This window comes from Leptonychotes weddellii, chromosome 1, assembly GCF_054177405.1.
Source record: "Leptonychotes weddellii isolate Sample4059 chromosome 1, ASM5417740v2, whole genome shotgun sequence".
Taxonomy (NCBI): domain Eukaryota; kingdom Metazoa; phylum Chordata; class Mammalia; order Carnivora; family Phocidae; genus Leptonychotes; species Leptonychotes weddellii.
The window spans coordinates 139,473,805-139,495,772 of NC_138369.1; the positions used below are offsets into that span (position 1 = coordinate 139,473,805).

At 36.3% G+C, this 21,968-nt stretch overlaps 1 protein-coding gene across 6 annotated transcripts in view; it reads right to left on the reverse strand.

Moving 5' to 3' along the window:
• The window catches only part of LOC115937600 (protein Aster-C), an 87,582-nt gene that overhangs the window by 45,870 nt on the left and 19,744 nt on the right, over positions 1–21,968 (reverse strand). For 5 of the 6 annotated variants that reach the window (XM_081796799.1, XM_081796804.1, XM_081796793.1 and 2 more), the window contains 3 exons: positions 13,163–13,266; positions 12,408–12,503; positions 6,124–6,204 (listed from right to left, as the gene is read on the reverse strand). In XM_081796799.1, coding sequence (XP_081652925.1) covers positions 6,124–6,204; positions 12,408–12,503; positions 13,163–13,266 — 281 coding nt within the window. Of the gene's footprint in view, positions 1–6,123; positions 6,205–10,772; positions 10,904–12,407; positions 12,504–13,162; positions 13,267–21,968 lie in introns of those variants that run through there. The other variant, XM_081796814.1, reaches the window with a different exon arrangement.

Sequence of the window (21,968 nt, forward strand, 5' to 3'; positions counted from 1 at the left end):
AGGCTCATGAGAGTAGAACAAGCTTGGACATGGTGCTTCACTGCCAGCCTTGTCTATTCCCTTATGGAGGGAGGAGGGGCTAGGCTTAGCAAACTCCCCCACCCCCACCTCTCTCCTCCATCTGGGGACTTCCAGGCCACTTCTTGTCCCCAGCACTCGGGGAAGTGAAAGCATCCCAGTGGGGCACTGTTTGGAAGTCCCTGACCATAGCAGCTGCCCTAAGGTTGGAAAACCATTCAACCCTAAGAGCCACGGAGGCCACAATTTGTCCACTCCAGTGAGGGTCTTAGCTGGAGAGTGGGGAGGAGAGGAGGTAAAGTTCTGGCCTGCCATGTTTGCGCTCCAGCAGCAAAGGAGCCTTTCTTATCAGCCGGAAATCTGTACTCCACCCCCCAACCATTTTTTTTTTAAATAACAGATTTAACAGGTTTATTGAGCTATAATTCACATACTACAAAATTCACTTTAATTGTACAATTCAGAAGTTTTTCGCATATCCTAAGGTGTACAACTATCACAAGTTTTAGAACATTTCATCCGCCCAAAAGATACCCAAATCCATTAGCTGTCAACTTTTCATTCCTCCCTCCTCCTGGAAACAAATTTACTTTCTACTTCTATGAATTTGCCTATTCTGGACATTTCATAAAAGCAGAATCATATAATATATGTTCTTTGGGGATGGGCTTTTTTCACATACCATAATGCTTCAAGGTTAATCTATGTTGTAACATGTATTGGTACTTCACTCCTTTTTATTGATGAATAATACTCCATTGTGTGAATACACGTTTTGCTCATCAATCATCAGTTGATGAACATTTAGGATGTTTCCACTTTTTGGCTTTATGAATAATGCTAAGAACCTTCAAGTGCAAGTTTCTGTGTGAACATACACTTTAAATTCTCCTGCATAAAAACCTAGGAGTGGAATTGCCGGGTCATGCAGTAACTATGTTTAACATTTTGAGAAACTGACAAACTGTTCTTCAAAGTTTTCAAAATTTTACAATCCCACCAGAATGTATGAGAGATCCAGTGACTCCATATCCTCAACATTTGTTAATGTCTTTTTTATTTCAGCCATCCCAGGGGATGTGAAGTGGTATCTCGTTATGGTTTTATGTTTCCCTAATGGCTAATGACATTGCACATCTTTGCATGCACTTATTGGTCATTTGTATATCTTCTTTGGAGAAAGGACTATTTGAATCCTTTGTGTATTTTCTTAATGGGTTATTTGTCTTTTTCTTGTTGAGTTGTAAGAGTTCTTTATATGTTCTGGATATAAATACCTGATGAGATACAGAACTTGCAAATATTTTTCCCAGTCCATGAGTTGTCTTTTCATTTTCTTGATGGACACCTTCAAGTATAAAAGTTTTTAATTTTGATAAGTCCAATTTATCTGTTTTTTTTCTTTTGTCATTTGAGCTTTTGGTGTCATATCTAAGAAACCACTGTCTAATCCAAAAGTCATGAAGATTTATAACTACAGTTTCTTCTGAGAGTTTTATACTTTAAGGTCTTACATTTAGGTCTATGATCCATCTTGAATTAATTTCTGTATATGGTCTGAAGTAGGAATCAAAATTCATTCTTTTGTATGTGTTATCTAGTTATTCCAGTGCCATTTGGTGAAAAGACTTCTTTCCCTGTGGAACTGTTTTGGCACTCTTGTCAAAAATCAAATTAGGGCTGATAAGTGTAAGATTTTATTTCTGGACTCTCAATTCTATTCCATTAATGTATATGTCTAGACACACCAGTAAACCTACTGCCTTGATGATTGCAGCTTTGTTGTAAACATCAAAACAAAAAGTGCAAGTTCTCCAATGTCATGGAATGAATTGCATCCCCCTAAAGTTGATAGGTGAAGCCCTAAACCCCCAATGTGACTATAATTGGATATAGGAAACTTAAGGAGAAAATTAAGGTTAATGAGGTTGCTACGGACTGAACTGTGTCCCCTCAAAATTCATATGTTGAAACTCTAACTCCAAAAAAAAAGAAAGAAAGAAACCCTAACTCCCAATGTGATGGTGTTTGGAGATGGGTTCTTTGGGAGATAATTAGCTTTAGATGAGGTAAATGCGGGTGGGACTCTCATAATGGGATTAATGCCCTTATAAGAAGACACCAGAGTCTGCTTGCTCTGGCTCTGGCTCTGTCCTTCCTTCCCGGCTGAGTCAGAACACAATGAGAAGGCCAGGAAGTGCTCTCACCAGAACCCAACCAAAGCTGCCATCCCCATCGCAAACTTCCAGCCTCTAGAACTATGAGGAAATAAATTTCTGTAGTTTAAGCCTCCCAGTCTTCAGCATTTTGTTATTGCAGCCTGAGTTAAGACAGAGTTGTGAGGGTGGAGCCCTACCCTAATAGGACTGGTATTCATATAAGAGGAAGAGATAACAAGAGTGTGCATGAACAGAGGGAAAGCCATATGAGGACACAGTGAAAAGGCTGCAAGCCAACAAGAGGGGGTCTCACCAGATACTCACCCTGCCTATTCCATGATCTGGGACTTCCAGCCTCCAGAAGCATGAGAAAATAAATTTATGTTGTTTAAGCCATCCAGTCTCTAGTATTTTGTTATGGCAGCCCTAACAGACTAATTAATCCAATTTTGTTCTTCTTTTTCAAGACTGTTTTGACTATTCTGGGTACCTTGCATTTCCACATGAATTTTAGGATCTGCTTTTCAATTTCTTAAAAAAAAAAAAATTCCAGTTGGGATTTTGATAGGGATCTGCAGATCAATCTGGGGAGTATTGCCATCTTAACAATATCAAGTCTTCTGATCCATGAGCATGAGATTTTTTTTCACTTGTCTTCTTTAATTTCTTTTAACAATATTTAGTAGCTTTCAGTGTTCATCTTAAAGTTCCTTTGTTAAATTTGTTCCCAAGTATTTTATTATTTTTGATGTTATTATAAGTGAACTATTTAATTTTTGGATTGTTCATTTTGAGTGTATAAAATATAATTGATTTTTGTATTTTGATCATATATTCTGCAACTTGCTGAACTTATTAGTTCTAATGGGTTTCTACAGACTTTCTTAGAATTTTACATATATAGGGGCACCTGGGTGGCTCAGTTGGTTAAGCGACTGCCTTCGGCTCAGGTCATGATCCTGGAGTCCCGGGATCGAGTCCCGCATCGGGCTCCCTGCTCATTGGAGAGCCTGCTTCTGCCTCTCTCTCTGCCTGCCTCTCTGCCTACTTGTGCTTTCTCTCTGTGTGTCAAATAAATAAATTAAAAAAATCTTTAAAAAAAAAAAAAAAGAATTTTACATATATAAAACCATATCACCTGCCAGTGGAGATAGTTATATTTCTTCATTTTTAATCTGGATGTCTTTTACTTCTTTTTCTTGCCTATTTTCCCCAGCTAGAACCTTCAATACAATATTGAATAGAAATGGCAAGAAAGGACATCCTTGTCTTGTTCCCGACCTAAGGTGGGGAAGCATTAGTCTCTTGCCATTATGTTAGCTGTGAGCTTTATCAAGTCAAAGAAATTCCCTGGTAGTCCCACTTTTTGTTTTTGTTTTTATCATGAAAGGATGTTGGATATTGTCACATGTTTTTTCTGCATTGACTGAGATGATCATGTGGTTTTTGTCCTTTATTCTACTAATATAGTGTATTACAGTGACTGATTTTCATATGTTCAATCAACCTTGTATAAATCCTACCTAGTCATGGCATATAATTGTTTTATATGTTGCTGGATTTGATTTGCTAAATTGGTTTGGTTTTGTTGAGGACTTTTATGTCTATATTCATAAACAAAATGAACACAGACACAGTGAACATAAATATTGTCCTGTAGGTTTCTTGTGATGTTCTTTGTCTGGACTTGGTTATCAAAGTAATACTGGCCTCATAGACTGAGTTGCGAAGTATTCTCTCCTCTTCTATTTTTTGAAATACTTTGTGAAGGATTGATGTTAATTCTACAGTAAACACTTGGCAGAATTCACCAATGAAGCCATCTGGGCCTGAGTTTTTCTTTGTGGATAGATGTTTTATTGCTAATTCAATCTCTTTCCTTGTTATAGGTTTATTCAGATTTTTTATTCCTACTTGAGCAGTTGCAATGGTTTATGACTTTTTAGTCACAATTGTCCATTTCACTTAAGTTAACTAATTTGTTGGCATACGATGTCCATAGTATGAATCCTTTTCATTTTGTAAGGTCAGTAGTAATGTTGTCAGTTTCACTTCTGAATTTAATAATTTTAAGCTTTTTTTCCTGGTCAGTCTAGTTAAACTTTATTGATCTTTTCAAAGAAAGAACTTTTTGTTCTGTTGCTTGTCTTTCTATTCTCTATTTCATTCATTCTCTTCCAATCTTTAGCATATCCTTGTTCCGCTTTAAGTTTAGTTTGTTTCCCTTGCCCAAATTTCTTAAGGTGGAAAGTTAGGTTATTGATTTGAGATCATTCCTTTTCTTAATATGGGTATTTATAGTTATAAAATCCCCTCTAAGCATTGCTTTAACTGCACCTCATGAGTTTTGGTATGTTGTGTTTCTGTTTTCATTTAACTCGAAGTATGTTCTAACTTCTCTTGTGATTTCTTCTTTCACTCATTGGTTATTTAGGAATGTTTTGTTTAATATCCACTTTTTATGAATTTCCCAAATTTCTGTTACTGATTTCTAATGTCATTCACTGTAGTCCATTGTATTATTTCAATCCTCTTGAATTTATTAAGGTTTCTTTTATGACCTAGCATATGGTCTGTCTGGAGATTGTTCCACATGTACTTGAGAAAGATGTATATTCTGCTTTGAGTGTCCCATAGATGTCTTTTAGTTCTAGTTTGTAGTTTTGTTCAAACCTTCTATCTCCTTGTTGATCTCTGTGGTTGTTCCATCCATCATTAAAAGTGGGGTATTGAAATCTCCAACTATTATTGTTGAATTATCTATTTCCCCCTTCAGTTCTGCTAGTTTTGTTTCATGTAATTTAGGGCTCTGTTATTAGGTGCATATACGTTTATAATTGTTATAAATTCCAGATGGATTGACCCTTTTATTATTATAAAATATCATTCCTTGCCTCTATTAACCTTTGTCTTAAAGTCTATTTTGTCTGATACTACTGCAGTCACTTCAGCTGTCTTTTGGTTACTATTTGTATGGTATACTTTTTTCCATCTGTTTGTATCTTTAAATCTAACCTGTTTCATATAGACAGCATATAGTCGGATCATGTGTTTTTGTTTTTTTTCATTCTTTCTGCCTACCTCTGCCTTCTGATTGAAGTGCTTAATCTATTTATGTTTAATGATTTAATGTAATGTCTGCCATTTTGCTATTTGTTTTCTATGTATCTACATCTTCCATTACTGCCTTCTTATATGTTAAATAGATAGTTCTAGTGTAACATTTTAACTCCCTTGATGTTTCTTTTACCATATTTTTAAAGTTATTTTCTTGGTGGTTACCCTGGGAATTGCAGTAGTCCCCCTTATCCATAGGTTCACTTTCCCCAGTTTCAGTTCCCACAGTCAACTACAGTCAGGAAGCAGACTGTCCTCCTTCTGACATACCATCAGAATGTCGGTAAGTAGCCTAACAATACGTCACAATGGCTGTCATTCACCTCACTTCATTTCATCATGCAGTCATTTTACCATCTCATATCATCACAAGAAGAAGATGAGTATAGTACAATAAGATATTTTGAGAGAGAGATATACCATGTTCACATAAGTTTTATTACAGTATATTGTTATAATTATTCTATTTTATTATTGGTTATTTTTATTAATCTTTTAATGTGCCTCATTTATAAATTAAATTTTATCATAGGTATGGATGTATAGGAAAAAACATAGCATCTATATTGAGTTCAGTACTATTTGCAGTTTCAGGCATCCACTATGGGTCTTGGACCATATTCCCTGCAGATAAAGGGGTCGAGACTTACTGTAAAATTAACATCTTAACATAACTATGGATTCTGTTTTGCTTCAAGTTTCATCTTAGAATTTGAATAATCTAGTCAAAATTAACTCCAGAAAAAAAAAAAACTCCAGAAAAATTCAACTCACAAACACTGGGAGGTTGATATTATAAGAAGCACCTGCCTCTGGTATGAACACTTACCTTTTCTAATAGTACATTCTGCCACAACCTAAAGATACTGAGGTAACTTCTATCTCTGGCACCAAAAGATGTAAAGAAAAACTGCAAAGAAAAATAGTAAGATAATTTTAGTGTCATTAAAAAAAAAGTCGGTGTGGGGGAGAGTATCTATCATGAAGATCTGTTGGCACTTGCTATGGTTAAAGCAAACTAGTAGGACACCATTCCCTACTTCATATATTATTTTTGTTTCGCTCTTTGCTACAATAAAAGAAAAACAGGTAATTGGTGCATGAACAAGGTATCTTTAAAGACTATCTTACAGGGGCACCTGGGTGGCTCAGCCTGTTAAGTCTGATCTCAGGGTTGTGAGATAGAACCCCACACTGTGGAGCCTGCTTACATTCTCTCCTTCTCCCTCCGCCCCCCCTCAACATACACTCACATGCTCTCTCTCTCTCAAATAAAATAAATAAATAAAATCTTTAAAAACTTTATCTTACAGCAAATACAGTTTTATCAATATTTACTCAGAAAAGAAGCTTGAATAGGTAAATATTTATGTGCATATAATTTATTGCAATCATCTTAAAAACTTATGAAAAAAATTAAAATTTTATTTATTCTGAACTTTCCAAAGAGACTTGATTTGGTGACCATCTGAGCCAAGTATACATAAAGAATAAAAAAAATATAAGCGGGGCCACCTAGGTGGTTCAGTCACTTAAATGACCGACTCTTGGTTTGGGCTCGGGTCATGATCTCATGGGTCATGAGATGGAGCCCGCTTGGGGCTCTGTGCTCAGCAGGGAGTCTGCTTGAATATTCTTTCTGACCCTCCCCCTACTCACGCACGCACTCTCTCTCTAAAAATAAATAAATGAATAAATCTTTAAAAAATTCAAGTGGATTTCAGAGATCAATTTATTTTAAGGATCTTAATTTCAAATCATATCATCTTTCATAGTCTTCTAAAAAATCCAGAAATGCTTAATTTCTACTAATTATAGATATAAAACACCCATGTTAAAATTTAACTTTGCTTTGAATGCTATGGAAAAAAAATAGCATGTTTCAATCTATAATTCTATGTTTGCTTTTAGCCCTATCTCTTCCACTGCATTTAACTGATTTTGCAAAGTCACGTTTTAAAATAGGCTTTTATGAGAAAATCTGACAAGTGACAGCACTAAATACAGTCTCTCAGCGTATCATCTATTCCGACCCCATAGTTAGTGACTTTTCATGATTGAGTAGTTATTTTTAGGGATGAGAAAGCTCAGTTATATGTTTGATTTGCTAAATAAAATGTCAAACAAATATTATTTTGGATATTTATGCTTTTCATAGAAAGATTTTAAAGTGCTATTTTCCAATTAATAAATTGAAATGTTGCTATGTAATACTCTCCATAAAGCAAAACTTTTCATAACAGGGATATATCAAAGAGATTTTCCAAATGGAATTATATATATAACATGTGGCCTAATGATGACTAATTACTATCCTCCATTTCCTTTTCTTAGACCAAACTGTTTTGCTTTCTTGTGTTATAATAATCTTACAACCTTTCGTTCAGATATATAGGTAAGTAAAATCTCCTAGTCTATCTAGTCCCCACTTCTTAAACTAAATCACTTATCAATTCTATCCACTCTTGTATACAATCTACCACTTAGTTCTACGACTTTGGGTCACTTTTCTTTTCCTTAGTTTCCTCATCTGAGAAAAACGGGAATAATTATAGTAACAAATTTTTGTGAGAATTAAATGAGAAAGTATCTATAAAGAACTTAAAACGGTGTTAGAACAAGTATGTTCAGCAAATGTTAAGTTGTTGTTATCATTATTAAAATTAAAATGCTTGACCCTGAAATGTCACTATATACGTAGTCACACATTGGGCTTAAGAAGGCATGGTCAGGCTGTTCACTGCAGCCGTGTTAATAATAACAAAATATTGGAAATGAACCATGGTAAATTCATTTGATGAAATATTATACAGCATATGAATAAACAGAAATAGCTCCATCTAGATGTGCTAAGCTGTGACTTCAAGAGATATTAAGTTCTTTTTTTTTTTAAAGATTTTATTTATTTGAGAGCGAGAATGAGAGAGAGAGAGAGCATGAGAGGGGGAGGGTCAGAGGGAGAAGCAGACTCCCTGCCGAGCAGGGAGCCCGATGCGGGACTCGATCCCGGGACTCCAGGATCATGACCTGAGCCGAAGGCAGTGGCTTAACCAACTGAGTCACCCAGGCGCCCAAGTTCTTTTTTTTATTAAAGATTTTTATTTATTTTTTGACAAAGAAAGAGACAGTGAGAGAGGGAACACAAGCAGGGGGAGTGGGAGAGGGAGAAGCAGGCTTCCTGCGGAGCAGGGAGCCCGATGCAGGGCTCGATCCCAGGACCCTGGGATCATGACCTGAGCCGAAGGCAGATGCTTAACGACTGAGCCACCCAGGTGCGCCTATTAAGTTCTTCTTAAGAAAAAACTGAAAAACAACATGTATAAAATAGCATTTACTTCAAAAACAAATCAAAACTATATGTGTGTGTGTATATATATATACACATATATATGTATACACACATACACGTGTGTCTATATACACATATGTATATGTCTATATGTATATAGACACACAGACATATATATATGTGTGTGTGTCTATATATGTATCTATATATATAAACACACAAAGGAAAAAGTCTGAAAAGATACATACCAAACTGATAATAGTGTTTGCGTCTAGAAAAGCAATGGGATTAGGGATTATAGGCATGGAAGGAAGATGTTAGTTTAAGAATTGTTTGATGATTTTGTTATGGAATGCAATATATTCATGTATTGATTGTAAAATTAAGAATATGATTTTTAGCTTTTCTTCCCTTCCTGAACAGTTCAGCCATAAAGCTGTTGGTGGAACAGAGAAAGTAGGCATCCACACTAGAGGTGAGGGTAGGGAGAAGGAGCTGCAGTAGCCCAAAACAACGTCAAAACCAGAAAAGTCGAGGAGGTTGTCACGTAGGATTAACCTATGTGGAGTGTCAGATCCCAAGTAGGTAAGAAGGGCCTCCATGGAACACGGTGTTAGAACAAGAACAGGGTGAGGGGCACGAGTCAGAGCTTACAGAGGGTGACAGTGTAAAGGGGTAGCCTGGCATGGATATCAGAACCCAAGCATGATGAAGAATATGATCACAAATGGTGGCAGCCTACAAAAGCATGTCAGAGCTAGAGCGGGTGAGGGTGACATAGTGTGATGGAGTCCATGAGGGTGATTTTGTGCTGGGGAGTCAAAGCCTGAAAGGGTGAGGGGGGCAACCACACACAGTGACAAACTGTCATAGAATATTAAGCACAAGCAGGGAATGGAGGGCATCCTTTTAGATGAGTGACCTGGCACAGGGTAAAGTAAAGGCAGGAAAGGTGTTTAGTATGGGATATCAGCTTAAGCAGAGTGAGGAAAGCTTTCACATGGTGAGAGCATCTGTGTCGTGACGGGATGGGCAGCAGCCTGACATGAAGTGTCAGAAACCAAGTCAGGTAAAAGGGCATCCATAAGGGGGGGTGGGGCGCCTCGGGGGCACAGCTGACTGAGCATCTGACTCTTGGTTTCAGCTCAGGTCATGATGTCAAGGTCATGAGATCAAGTCCCATGTCAGGCTCTGTGCTCAGCACAGAGTCTACTTAAGACTCTCTCTCTTTCTCAAATAAATAAATAAATAAATCTTTTTTTAAGGAAAGGGGGGGCATCCATGTGGGGAAGGAGTGGCAAAGGAGAGGAAGATTGGTTACGTAGAGGCCAACTGATCTAGTAGGTAAATATACTGAGGATAATGGGAGCCTGGTTTCTCACAGTCAGGGAAGGGAGTTACAAATAGGAAAGGGAGAAAACAAAAATGAACTCTGTGGTCTTTGATAGGAATTAGAGATATTAGGGTAAATTCATGGTTTATGACAGATAAGTAGACAGACATTGATGTGCAAATGGGTATATATGTGTATGTATTATATAATTATATATGTATTACATATACCCTTATTCTGACCACTTAGAGGGCTTGGAAATAGTGACACCCCAATAGCAATGAACACACTGGCTTCTAATATCAGTCTCCCCTTAAAAGAAATCAGAACTCTTTGGAGAAATGACTGATTCCAGGGCTGACGTAGGGAAACCCTGTAATATGCCAAAAATCAAGGAAATGCTCAAATAATGCTGAGAATAGTCAGAAGGACACTGACAGCCTCACACTGGCCAAATTTGGGACAATTTGAGCATCAAAATAAATAATGATAGGGACGCCTGGGTGACTCAGTCAGTTAAGCGTCTGCCTTCAGCTCAAGTCATGATCCTGGAGTCCTAAGATCAAGCCCCGCATCAAGTCCCACATCGGGCTCCTTGCAAGGAGCCTGCTTGTGCACAAATGTGCTCTCTCCCTCTGACAAATAAATAAATAAAATCTTTAAAATAAATAAATAAATATATAAATAAATAATGATAGTAATGGATTAGAACTCATTGAATAAAACAAGAAACTATGAGGGCATACTGATTTAAGTAAGTGAATGCATAAATTTAAAGTCTGATAAGTAATCATATATTTACACAGTTTCAAAGTAGCTTGCCACAAAGTATTATTACAAAGGAAAATGAACTAACTTTACAGTAAAGTCTTGCAGACATCATCTTAATCAGGTGATCCAAGTGAATATCACCAGTAATGGTAGAAATTGAAATCATGGGTCATCTGATGGGATGCAATGGAAAGAACAGAGCATCACTTTCATGTCATTTCTTTTTTTTTAAAGATTTTATTTATTTATTTGACAGAGAGAGACACAGCGAGAGAGGGAACACAAGCAGGGGGAGTGGGAGAGGGAGAAGCAGGCTTCCCGCAGAGCAGGGAGCCCGATGCGGAACTCGATCCCAGGACCCCGGGACCATGACCCGAGCCGAAGGCAGTCGCTTAACCAACTGAGCCACCCAGGCGCCCACTTTCATGTCATTTCTGCCAAAATTGCATAACCCAAGTTTAATTACAAGGAAATATCAGACAAACACAACTGAGGGATACCTTACAAAATAACCTACCCGTAATCTTTAAAAATGTCAAGGGCACAAAAGTCAAAAAAAGACTAAGGGACTGTTCCAGAATAAGGAAATTAAAGAGCATGACAACTAAATGTAATTATGTATTTCTAAACTATGTCTATTTGCTGTAAAGGATATTATTGGAATAACTGGGGAAATTGAGGAAGGTCTGAGGACTGAACTGTGGTAATGATCAATGTTAACTTCTTGATTTTGATGGTTAGGTTGTGCTTATGCAGGAGAATGTCTTTGTTGGAAATACACACTAGAATATCTGGAGCGATATCTGGAGTGATGACGCTTCAGAGTGACAACTTACTCTCAAATAGTTCAGAGGAGAAAGTTTTTTGTACTGTACTGGGAAGCATTCTGTAAGGATAAGATTATTTAAAACTAAAAATAAAATGTAAAGTACATTTGAAAGAAACTACAAGATTTAAAAGTATCATTACAATGATTCAATGTTATAATAATGTTTCTCTCCCCTGCTTCTTTTTCCTTTCTCCTTTTCTTTCATTGCTTCCCTTCATTCCTTCTGTGCTTCCTATCTCCTTCCTCCTTCCCTCTCATTCCCTTCCATACTTGCCTTCTTTTCCTTCCTTCTTTCCTTTTCTTTGTCAGCATTATGCTTCTAATGTCACACACATAGAGCCCTAATCAATCTTCCAGGTGGGTTCAGAAAGATTCTTCATATATCCCCACTAAAAAATGGCAGATATTGTAGTAACTGCCATCCTAAAAAAAGGTATTATAGTGATAATATGTTTACTTATATGCTGTCCAAATCTCTGTTCACCAGAACCATTTGTTTTTATTAGTTGCTACTGTGCAAGTATCATTGACTAAACAATATCATGGGTTTATTAGGGTACTCAGAAATAATGATGTTTTACCAAAGCTTACCCTACCTACCTCTTACAGAAGAAGTGAAAAATATGGGAGAAAGTTCTCTGTGAACTATAAAGCACAAAAAATGTTAGCAGATTTAATTAAAAAAAAAAACAGATTACATGATTACATGTTAAAAAAAAGTTAGCAGTCATTTAATTAGAAATAAGTATTTATACAGAAATCTAGTATTAAATACAATATATCTCTGTTACAAATTCCTAACTCCAAGAAGAATTACCAACACTGATGAATCAGTATGATGCAGATTTTCTCCACATTATATAACAAAGCAAAGGTAGAAAAGTCTTTCACCTTTTCACCCTCTGTAACAATCTGGATAGCATTTGGGATGAGTCGAGCAGTTTTCTCCTTAGTCATGAAGGTTATGTTCTTTAACGCAATACAAATCTAAGCACACAAAAGAGTGAAAAATTATTAAATGGATTTTTCAGAAACATGTACAGCACAAAATACCAAGTATTACATCAATCTAATCCAGAATATTCCGTTGAAAAACCTGAAGGAATTAATAATAATAAGCAAATGCTTATTAAAAATAATAAGCAAATAATAATAAGCAAATAAAAAGCAAATAAGAATAAGCAAATTCTCTGAGAAAAACAGGGTAAGCAGTCAGACATTCTCCCCCATCAATAATTTCCTCCACAGCTCTTATCTCTAAGTTTAGGATAGAGTGTGAAAAGACATGTGGGTGTTCGTGTTCCATATTAACACATACACACACAAACAAAATTCAGACAGTCTGTCACATAAGACATGATTTTGGCAGTCAAATGGATGTATGTTCAAGCTTTTTTCAACCTGAAATCTCTTTCTCCAACTGTATTAAATATGTACAAATGGAGCTCGAGGTATTAAGAAAATAGATCACACACTTCTACAATATACATATTGTATATATATCGATTACATGTATATACAAGTATTATATACAAATATACATAAATTTACTTTGGAATCTAAAGTATACTGTTTTTAGGAGGACTGTATATATTTCTATCTACACAATTATTTGTATCAACAAATCAAATCCAAATACGTCTTACTGTAGTTTCCCATCTGAAGATGTTGCTATAGAAACACAGCCAGTTTTCTGAAAGATAGAGACGTCCCTGAAGCAAAATGTCCCTCTGAAGAGCACAAGCATAATCTAGATACACAAGAATAAGGAACAACTTATTCACAAAAATCTGGCAACTTTATAATCTTATCCTACTTTAACACATGAAAAGTCATCGCTCTTTGTTCATTAGTTTGTTCATTCAATCACTCACTCATTCAGATACTTTGGGCACCATACACCAGATATTTTGCTGGAAACTAGCGTTACCAAACATGGACCTTGCCCTCATAGAACATTCTAGAAGGGAAGGAATACAATAAACAAATACAAAAATAAGTATAATGATCAAAGTGTAGAGAAAGTCTGAGAGACTATAAGAGGACATAGGTATGAGGGGACTGGGCAGGGAAAGAGTATATCAGAAAAAGTTCTCCAGAAAAAGTAGTCTTTAAACTGAGAACTAAAGGTCAATAAACGGTCAGCTGGACCATGAGGAAAGAGCATGTGCAAAGCCCCGTGGTAGAAAAAAAAGCACATTTAAGCAACTATACAAAGAACTCTGGGCTAGAGAAGCTGGAGAAACTAGATATGTAAGGTTCACAGGCTATGGTAGACTGTGAACTTTACAAGAAGCCATTGATGAGTTGTTTTGTTTTATTTTGTTTGCCATTGATGAGTTTTAAGTGGAAGGGCATGATCAGATGTATATATATATATATTTTTTAAGATTTTATTCATTTATTTGACAGAGAGACCCAGCCAGAGAGGGAACACAAGCAGGGGGAGTGGGAGAGGGAGAAGCAGGCTTCCTGCGGAGCAGGGAGCCCGATGCGGGGCTCGATCCCAGGACCCTGGGTTCATGACCTGAGCCAACGGCAGATGCTTAATGACTGAGCCACCCAGGTGCCCCCAGATGCATATTATTAAAGACTACTTTTTTCACACTGTGAGAATGGATTCATATAAATGAATTGGAAGTCCAGGGGAAAATTGATGGTGGCTCAGACCAAGAAATGACAGTATTAAGGGAAAGAAGTAGTTAGATTCAGAGATATTTAAGAGGTAGCATTGATGGGAGATTGGTGATTAGGTAGACCTTGGAAAAGGGTGAGGAAAGGGACAATAATTACTCCAAAAATTTTACACATTTTAAGTTAGTTTCAAAGTTGATCCTCTCTGCCTCAGCACTAAAATCCAGTTCTGGTAAATGCCACTAACCACCAGTAAGTTAATACCATGATCTAGATTTGGCTCTTTGGCTAATGTAAATAGTATGGCTAAATTATCAATAATTCAAGATATAAAGGGCTACTGTTGATGGGGTTTGGGAATATAGGTGAGGTTCGGTGGGGTGAGTTCTAGAGCCCACAACCAAGAAAGAATTCTTGAGACATCTTTGGTACAAAATGGTGGTTTATTAAAGCACAGGGACAAGACCCAGTGGGAAGAAAGAGTTGCTGTACTGGGGTTGTCAGGGGTGGCTGATTATATACTCAGGAGTTGGGGGAAGTAAGGAAAAGGGAGGTTTCAAAAGAACTTTCATATGCTAAAGAGGACCGACCTACAAGATACCTACAAGATACCAGAGGCCATCACATTGTCAAGTTAAGGTTGTTTTCCCTTCTAGCAAGATATTAACATTAAGACAGTTGGGACAGCCGGGAGCCTGCTTCTCCCTCTGCTGCTCCCCCTGCTTGTGCTTTTTTTCTCTCTCTCTATCTGTCAAATAAATAATAAAATCTTAAAAAAAAAAAAAAAAAAAAAGACAGTTGGGAGAATCCTGGAAAAATGTCACACATGTTCCACCCAGGAGTGGGGGGAGGAGGGAGGTTGCAGGGTGTCAGCTTATGCTTTGTCTTCAGCTTGCCTTATGCTCGCTCACCACTGTGAGGAGATTTAGTTTAACTGATATATTTAAAAACTATATAAAGTGATTAACAATTTAGGAAAACATCGTTGAGGTATAAACCTAAAAATATTTAAATTTAATCATGTTAAATTTGTAAGCAAATACTAAAAATTGAGCAAAGTAATTCAGTCTTTCTTTCTTTTTTTTTTTTTTTTAAGATTTTATTTATTTATTTGACAGAGAGAGACATAGTGAGAGCAGGAACACAAGCAGGGGGAGTGGGAGAGGGAGAAGCAGGCTTCCCGCAGAGCAGGGAGCCCGATGTGGGACTCGATCCCAGGACCCTGGGATCATGACCTGAGCCGAAGGCAGACACTTAACGACTGAGCCACCCAGGTGCCCAGTAATTCAGTCTTTCAAAATGTTTCCTTCAGCAAAACAAAACTGAGATGCCCCCAAACAAAAATCCTAGTAAATAATTAAGTAGATTAAGTTACTCATTACTAGTATGCATCTCTAAAACAGGGATTGGGCTCAAGGTCACCTTGGGGTGTCCTGAAATTTTTATCTAAGCCACTGAAACATTTTATTAATTTAGTGCTTCTCGCATTTCAGATCAGAAATACTTGGCAGTGGTTGGTTAAGCGATTGCCTTCGGCTCAGGTCATGATCCTGGAGTCCCAGGATCGAGTCCCGCATCGGGCTCCCTGCTCAGCAGGGAGACTCCTCCCTCTGACCCTCCCCCACCTCATGTGCTCTCTCTCTCTCTCAAATAAATAAATAAAATCTTTAAAAAAAAAAAAAAGAAATACTTGGCAGACTTATTAAAACACAGATTTCTAGGCCCCTCCCAGAGTTTCTGATTAAACAAGTCTGGAGCAAGGTAGAGAGTTTCAAGTCTAACATGATCCCAGGTAACACCAACATCGCTAGCCTGTGGACCGCACCATGAGAACCAGGGCACTATTTTACATTAAACTATGTTCAAAGCCATAGCAACCAACCAGATTATTTTAACTGAAGGCTATTTGATATAGATTGACGGACTTTTTTCAGTGGTTTAAAAAAGGGCTTCTCTGGGGCACCTGGCTGGCTCAGTCAGTTAAGCGTCTGACTCTTGATTTCGGTTCAGGTCATAGTCTCAGGGTGGTAGGATGGAACCCCATGTCCTGCTCCACACTCAGCAAGAAGATTCTCTCTCTCCCTCTTCCTCTGCTCCTTGCCCCCACCTCTAGGATGGATAAATAAATATTTTTTTTTAAAGGGGGGGTTGGAGTCCCAAAACAGATATATTTTATTGGAATAAACTTATACCTCAATAAATTTTTTTAATAAAATGGCTTTCTAGCAATATGGTCCATGCAGGAAATGAAAAAAAATTTTTAAGCCAGATTTTCCATTTTTTTTTTTACTCCCAATTTCTCTACTGTTAAGTAAACATGTAATTATCATTTCAGAAGGCAATATTCTACCTAATTTGAGTCAAATAACAATCTGATTCCTCTAGAATGGAATAAGGAAATGTTTATCAGAAATTGTTTTATGGATTTTATAACTTTATAATTAGTGACTAGAAAGTTAGAATAAAATTAAGTAAATTAACCAAGCAATATAGATCACTTTGATGTGTGTGTTAACATCAACTACCTAGCTATTACATAATCAATTTTGAAACAATTATTCAATTGTTTTAATTCTAATTCTTAAAGATTTATTTTATTAACTATAACATAACAAAGGTTACAGTGGAAGTATGTTATGGAAATACAGATGGAGTGAATCAGCACCATATACTTCTAGAGTAAGACTGCACAATAAATAAACAAGATGTCCTATTTACGGTTTTATCAAAGAATTTAGACATCATCTATCCATAATGGAGATAACAGTGAATTAAAAGAATGGGTTTTTAAACAATCATGTCAGGAAACACACATCCCAAAGTATTCTTTTCTAGCAGCAATCATCTTTGGGAGCCCAATAATGCTAACATTGCTTTAAAAAATACTCTCCGGAACAACATTTTCAGGATTGCTTTCAGATTTAATATTTAAGTTATAAAAGAAACCATTCTCCTTATTTATTTTTTTTATTTTTTAGAGAGAGAGCAAGCAGGGAGAGGCAGAGGGAGAAGAAAGAGAATCTCCACACTGGGTGTGGAGCCTGAGGTGGGGCTTGATCCCACAACCCCGAGACCATGACCTGAGCTGAAATCAAGAGTTGGACACCCAACCAACTGAGCCACCCAGTTCCCCAACCATTCTCCTTTTTTATACTTTACATTTTTTGTGTTGTTTGCTTTTTATTTGAGACAACGGTAAAGGTAAATACAAATTGAAAAAGAAAAAAATTAATTTTCCCTGGTGCAAAATGGGAAAAAAAAACTCCCTCTTCACTTCTCTTTGATTATTTTCTGTAGAAAATTTGTAAATTCTTTTCTTCTTGCTCCTTTGAGAAATACATGAATCTTTTTATTTTTTATTTTTATTTATTTTTTTAAAGATTTTATTTATTTGACAGAGAGAGACACAGGGAGAGAGGGAACACAAGCAGGGGGAGCGGGAGAGGGAGAAGCAGGCTTCCTGCCAAGCAGGGAGCCTGATGCGGGACTCAATCCCAGGACCCTGGGATTGTGACCTGAGCCGAAGGCAGACGCTTAACGACTGAGCCACCCAGGTGCCCCTATGTGAATCTTTTTAAAAGCAAAATAAGCCCTTGCCAGTTTTAGAACCCAGAAATGTTTTCTCAAGGACCTAGTAGCCATCTCTTTGAAATGTAAACATCAAGAGAGATAATACCCTTATCTCCCAGTTTCTGTGATAGGGTAGGAGCTCACCTTCGGCCAGCATCTTGATACAAGTTGCAAAACTAACTCCTGTCATAAAGATACGAGTTTATTTTTCCTTTGCATAAAGTCAGTTAGCTAACACAGAGAGTAGCCCCAATTATCAGGTGAATTTATGATGAAATGTGTGTGATAAATAGTACTATCAAGTCCTCTTACTTGAGGACTAGTTATCATTTATCTCTAGAACATGTGTAAAGGGTTGCATCTGTTTGGTTATTTAAAAGGGCGAGATTTCTTTCCGTCTTTCTTCACAATCTCTTTTACACATTACCCATGATGCACATCCCATTCCAGTTGAATGCTTATTCAATAATAAAAACTGTTTTCTTTCTTTTCTACTTCTGTGGAGTTTTCAGGATGGGTAGGATATTTTCTTTTTAATTATATTTCCCCAACCTAACATTTTCTTTGGCCAAGATTAAGCAAGAAAAAAAGAAGGCACAAATGAATATTAGAAGTGAAAAGGCAGACTCCAGCTAAAGCAGATGTTTAGAAATATTCTAGGGATAGTAGGTTGTCCTAATCAGGAATTCACCCTTGGGATAGGTCAGCTAACAATTTAATTAGGACTACACTCCTTCAGGGGCTACTATAAGCCCTTCTGTTACCTTTATTACTGTTTAACAACAAATGTTTGGCTAATCAGCATAGACACATTAGAAAAGGGTTTTCATTAGTGAAATTAGTGGCTTGTTTATCAGTATATTGGATGCTACACATGGGGTCACACTGGTGAAATCAGTTGTCTAAATATACATGGACTGGTTAAAATCTTTTAGAGATCCTCTTCATCATCATTATTATATGCACAGAGAGTAAGAACCTATTAAGCCTTCAAGCATTTTTATCAATATAGACTCATGGATATTTATTTTATTCTTCAGGTTATAATCCGATATTGTCATTATTTTATTGCTCAAATTATTCTGTCTTTGACCACTGGGAGTTCTTTCAAGTTGGCTCCTTTTTTTTTTTTTTTAAGCACTTCGTTACTTTCCGGCACTGTAAGACTGTATGATACTCCACAGTCATTCATCTTGTATTTTCATAGTCCCAGCCCCAGAGCTCTCATTCCTTTCATTGGGGAATGGTATTTAGAGACCAATATCTGGGTCCTGGACATGCTCACTGATACTGGGATACCACTGTTTCTAGTCCCTAGCAACAAACACAGGTAGGGAATAGATGTATATATGCTAATCCACCCTTGAGTGCAATTATGTCACTCATTTGTAATACAGTTAGATTCTTTTTTTACCAATGGCATTGCAACCTGGGAGCTCCTGATATCCTGGTTGATTTAATTTTTATACAATAAAGTTACCTCTGTAAAGATTTAACATGCAATTATGTAACCACCACCACAGTACCATATAGAATCACTGTAAAAATTCCCTTGTGAAACCACTCTCCCCTCCCAGTGCCCACAGATCTGTCTTCCATCCTTTAGAATGTCATATAAATGGAATCATAAAATATGTAACCTTTGGAGTTTTGCTTTTTTCAATCACTGACCTCTACCTCAGAAACCAATAATACATTATATGTTAATTAATTGAATTTAAATTTTAAAAAATGAAAAAAATAAATGAAAGGGGCCATCATTACAGATCCAATAAAAAGTAAAAGGATAATAAAGGAATCATATGGACAAAAAAAAAATGTATTGAAGATTCATCCATGTTGCTGTGCATATTAATAGCTTGTTCCTTCTTACCGCTAAATAGTATACCATTGTATAGATGTACCATAGTTTGTTTATTCATTCACCAGTTGAATGACATCTTGGTTATTCCCAATTGTTAATAAAGATGTTACAAACAATCATGTACAGGACTTTTGTGAACATAAGTTTACAGTTCACTTGAGAAAATAACTAGGATTAGTAGGTCATATGATTAAAGTGTATGTTTGACTTTACAAGAAACTGCCAACTTGCCATCCAAAGCAGCTGCACCAGTTTGCATTCCCACCACTAATGGATGAGAGTCCTATAGCTTTGTATCCTCATCATCATTTGGTGTTGTCAGTTGTTTTGTTGTTGTTTTTAATTTTAGCAATTCTCATTAGCACGTAGTTTACTTGTACTTTAAGGTGCATTTCCCTGTAATAATTGATGTTGAGCATTTTTTATATGCTTATTTGTCATCCATATATATCTTTGGTAAAGTGCCTATTTACCTGTTTTTTAAAGTGGGTTGTGTTTTTATTACTGACTTTCAAGAATAGCTTTATTCTGGGCACCTGGGTGGCTAAGTCGGTTAAGTGACTGCCTTCGGCTCAGGTCATGATCCCAGGGTCCTGGGATCGAGTCCCGCATCGGGCTCCCTGTTCTGCGGGGAGCCTGCTTCTCCCTCTCCCACTCCCCCTGCTTGTGTTCCCTCTCTCAGTGTGTCTCTCTCTGTCAAATAAATAAATAAAATCTTTAAAAAAAAAAAAAAGAATAGCTTTATTCTAAAGACAAGGGTTTTTTTTAAATCAGATATGGGATTATCAACTATTTTCTCTCAGTCTGTAGCTTGGTAAAATTATACATGGTTTTAGTTTTTTACTTTGTAAAAGTCTGCATTTTCCAAATCTTATACAATGAACAGGTTTATTATATCAGTGAGAGAAAACTATAAAATGTAAATTTTTGAAAGCAAGTTTACACACTGAAAAATACCTAGAAAGTTATCCAAACAATTTTAACCAAAATTATATGTAGGTGTTAGGATTACTGATAATTTTCAATTTTTTTCTTTATATTTTTCTGTATAGCTTTAATGTTTTATAATGAGTATATATCACTGTATCATGAGATTCTTTCAAGATGGCAATGACAAGTATGATAAATTTTATAAAGGTTTCCATGAAAAGTATTTAATTTCAAGTGACAAACTGGCAAGAAACATTTGCAACACACATGAAAAAAGATCTAATTTTTTAAACATCTAACAAGCTACTACAAATTAAGAAAAAGACAAACAACCACCAGAAAAATGGGCAAAGTTTTTGAAGAGAAATGTTCACAGGAAAAGAAATACAAATGGTTTATAGACATATGAATAGATGTTCAATCTCCTTTATAATTAAAGAAATGCATATTTAAACAATGATTAAGTACCATTTCTACCTACCAAATTTTACTAAAGCAAAGGTCCTGAGGTGTGGCAAAACAGGTACTTACATACACTGTTAATGAAAATGCAAATTGGTACAGCCTTTTTGGAGGGTAACTTGGCAATAATAAACTTTTTAAATGCTCATTACCTTTTTGCCACAATTCCACTTCATAAAATTTTTTATCCTACAATACGTGTGCACATATGTGCCAAAACAAATGTAAAAGTTTCGGTGCAACATTATCAGAAATAGTAAAAGACAAGAAGCAATCAAAATGTCCATCAATAAAGGATTTGTTAAATAAATTATGGTACAAAGTTCATTTAATTGAATACCAGGCAGGCATTAAAAGAATGAAGTGGATCCTTAAGTAATGCTAATAAAAAGAGCTCAAAACAAGGTTCAAAGAGTAATCACAGTATGTTCCCATTTAAATTCTGTTAGGAATATACGTATATGCCTCTTGAAATACCTACAGAAAATTTCTGGAAATATACGTAAGAAATCACTAAAAGTGGTTATATAGCCCAGGAAGAACGTTGCAGTGGTCTTGGTCAGAAGGACCACTCACTTTTCATTATATGCCGTTATACAGGTTTGAATATTTTGTCATGAGAATGCATTACTTTCAAATGTTCTTAGAAATTGTTTTAATTCATTATAATGATATTTTGGTACTGAGCTGAACTACTAGAAATTCAGTTACATTTTATTGTATATTGCCCAACAGTACCAGAAATCAGAAATTTCTATGAATAAATGGTTTAAATGAAATATACACTAAAATTAAAATTGAGTTCTATATTTTGATTACAAAGAATCTATATTAAGCTTATATCAAAAGTTAAGCACTTTTATAAGGAAAATGGCTAAATTTTTCCTCTTAAAGTCTATTGCAAAAAAAATCTGTCTGAGAGATTACATGAGGGGTACCTGGCCGGCTGAGGTGGAAGAGCATGTGACTCTTGATCTCAAGGTCATGAATTC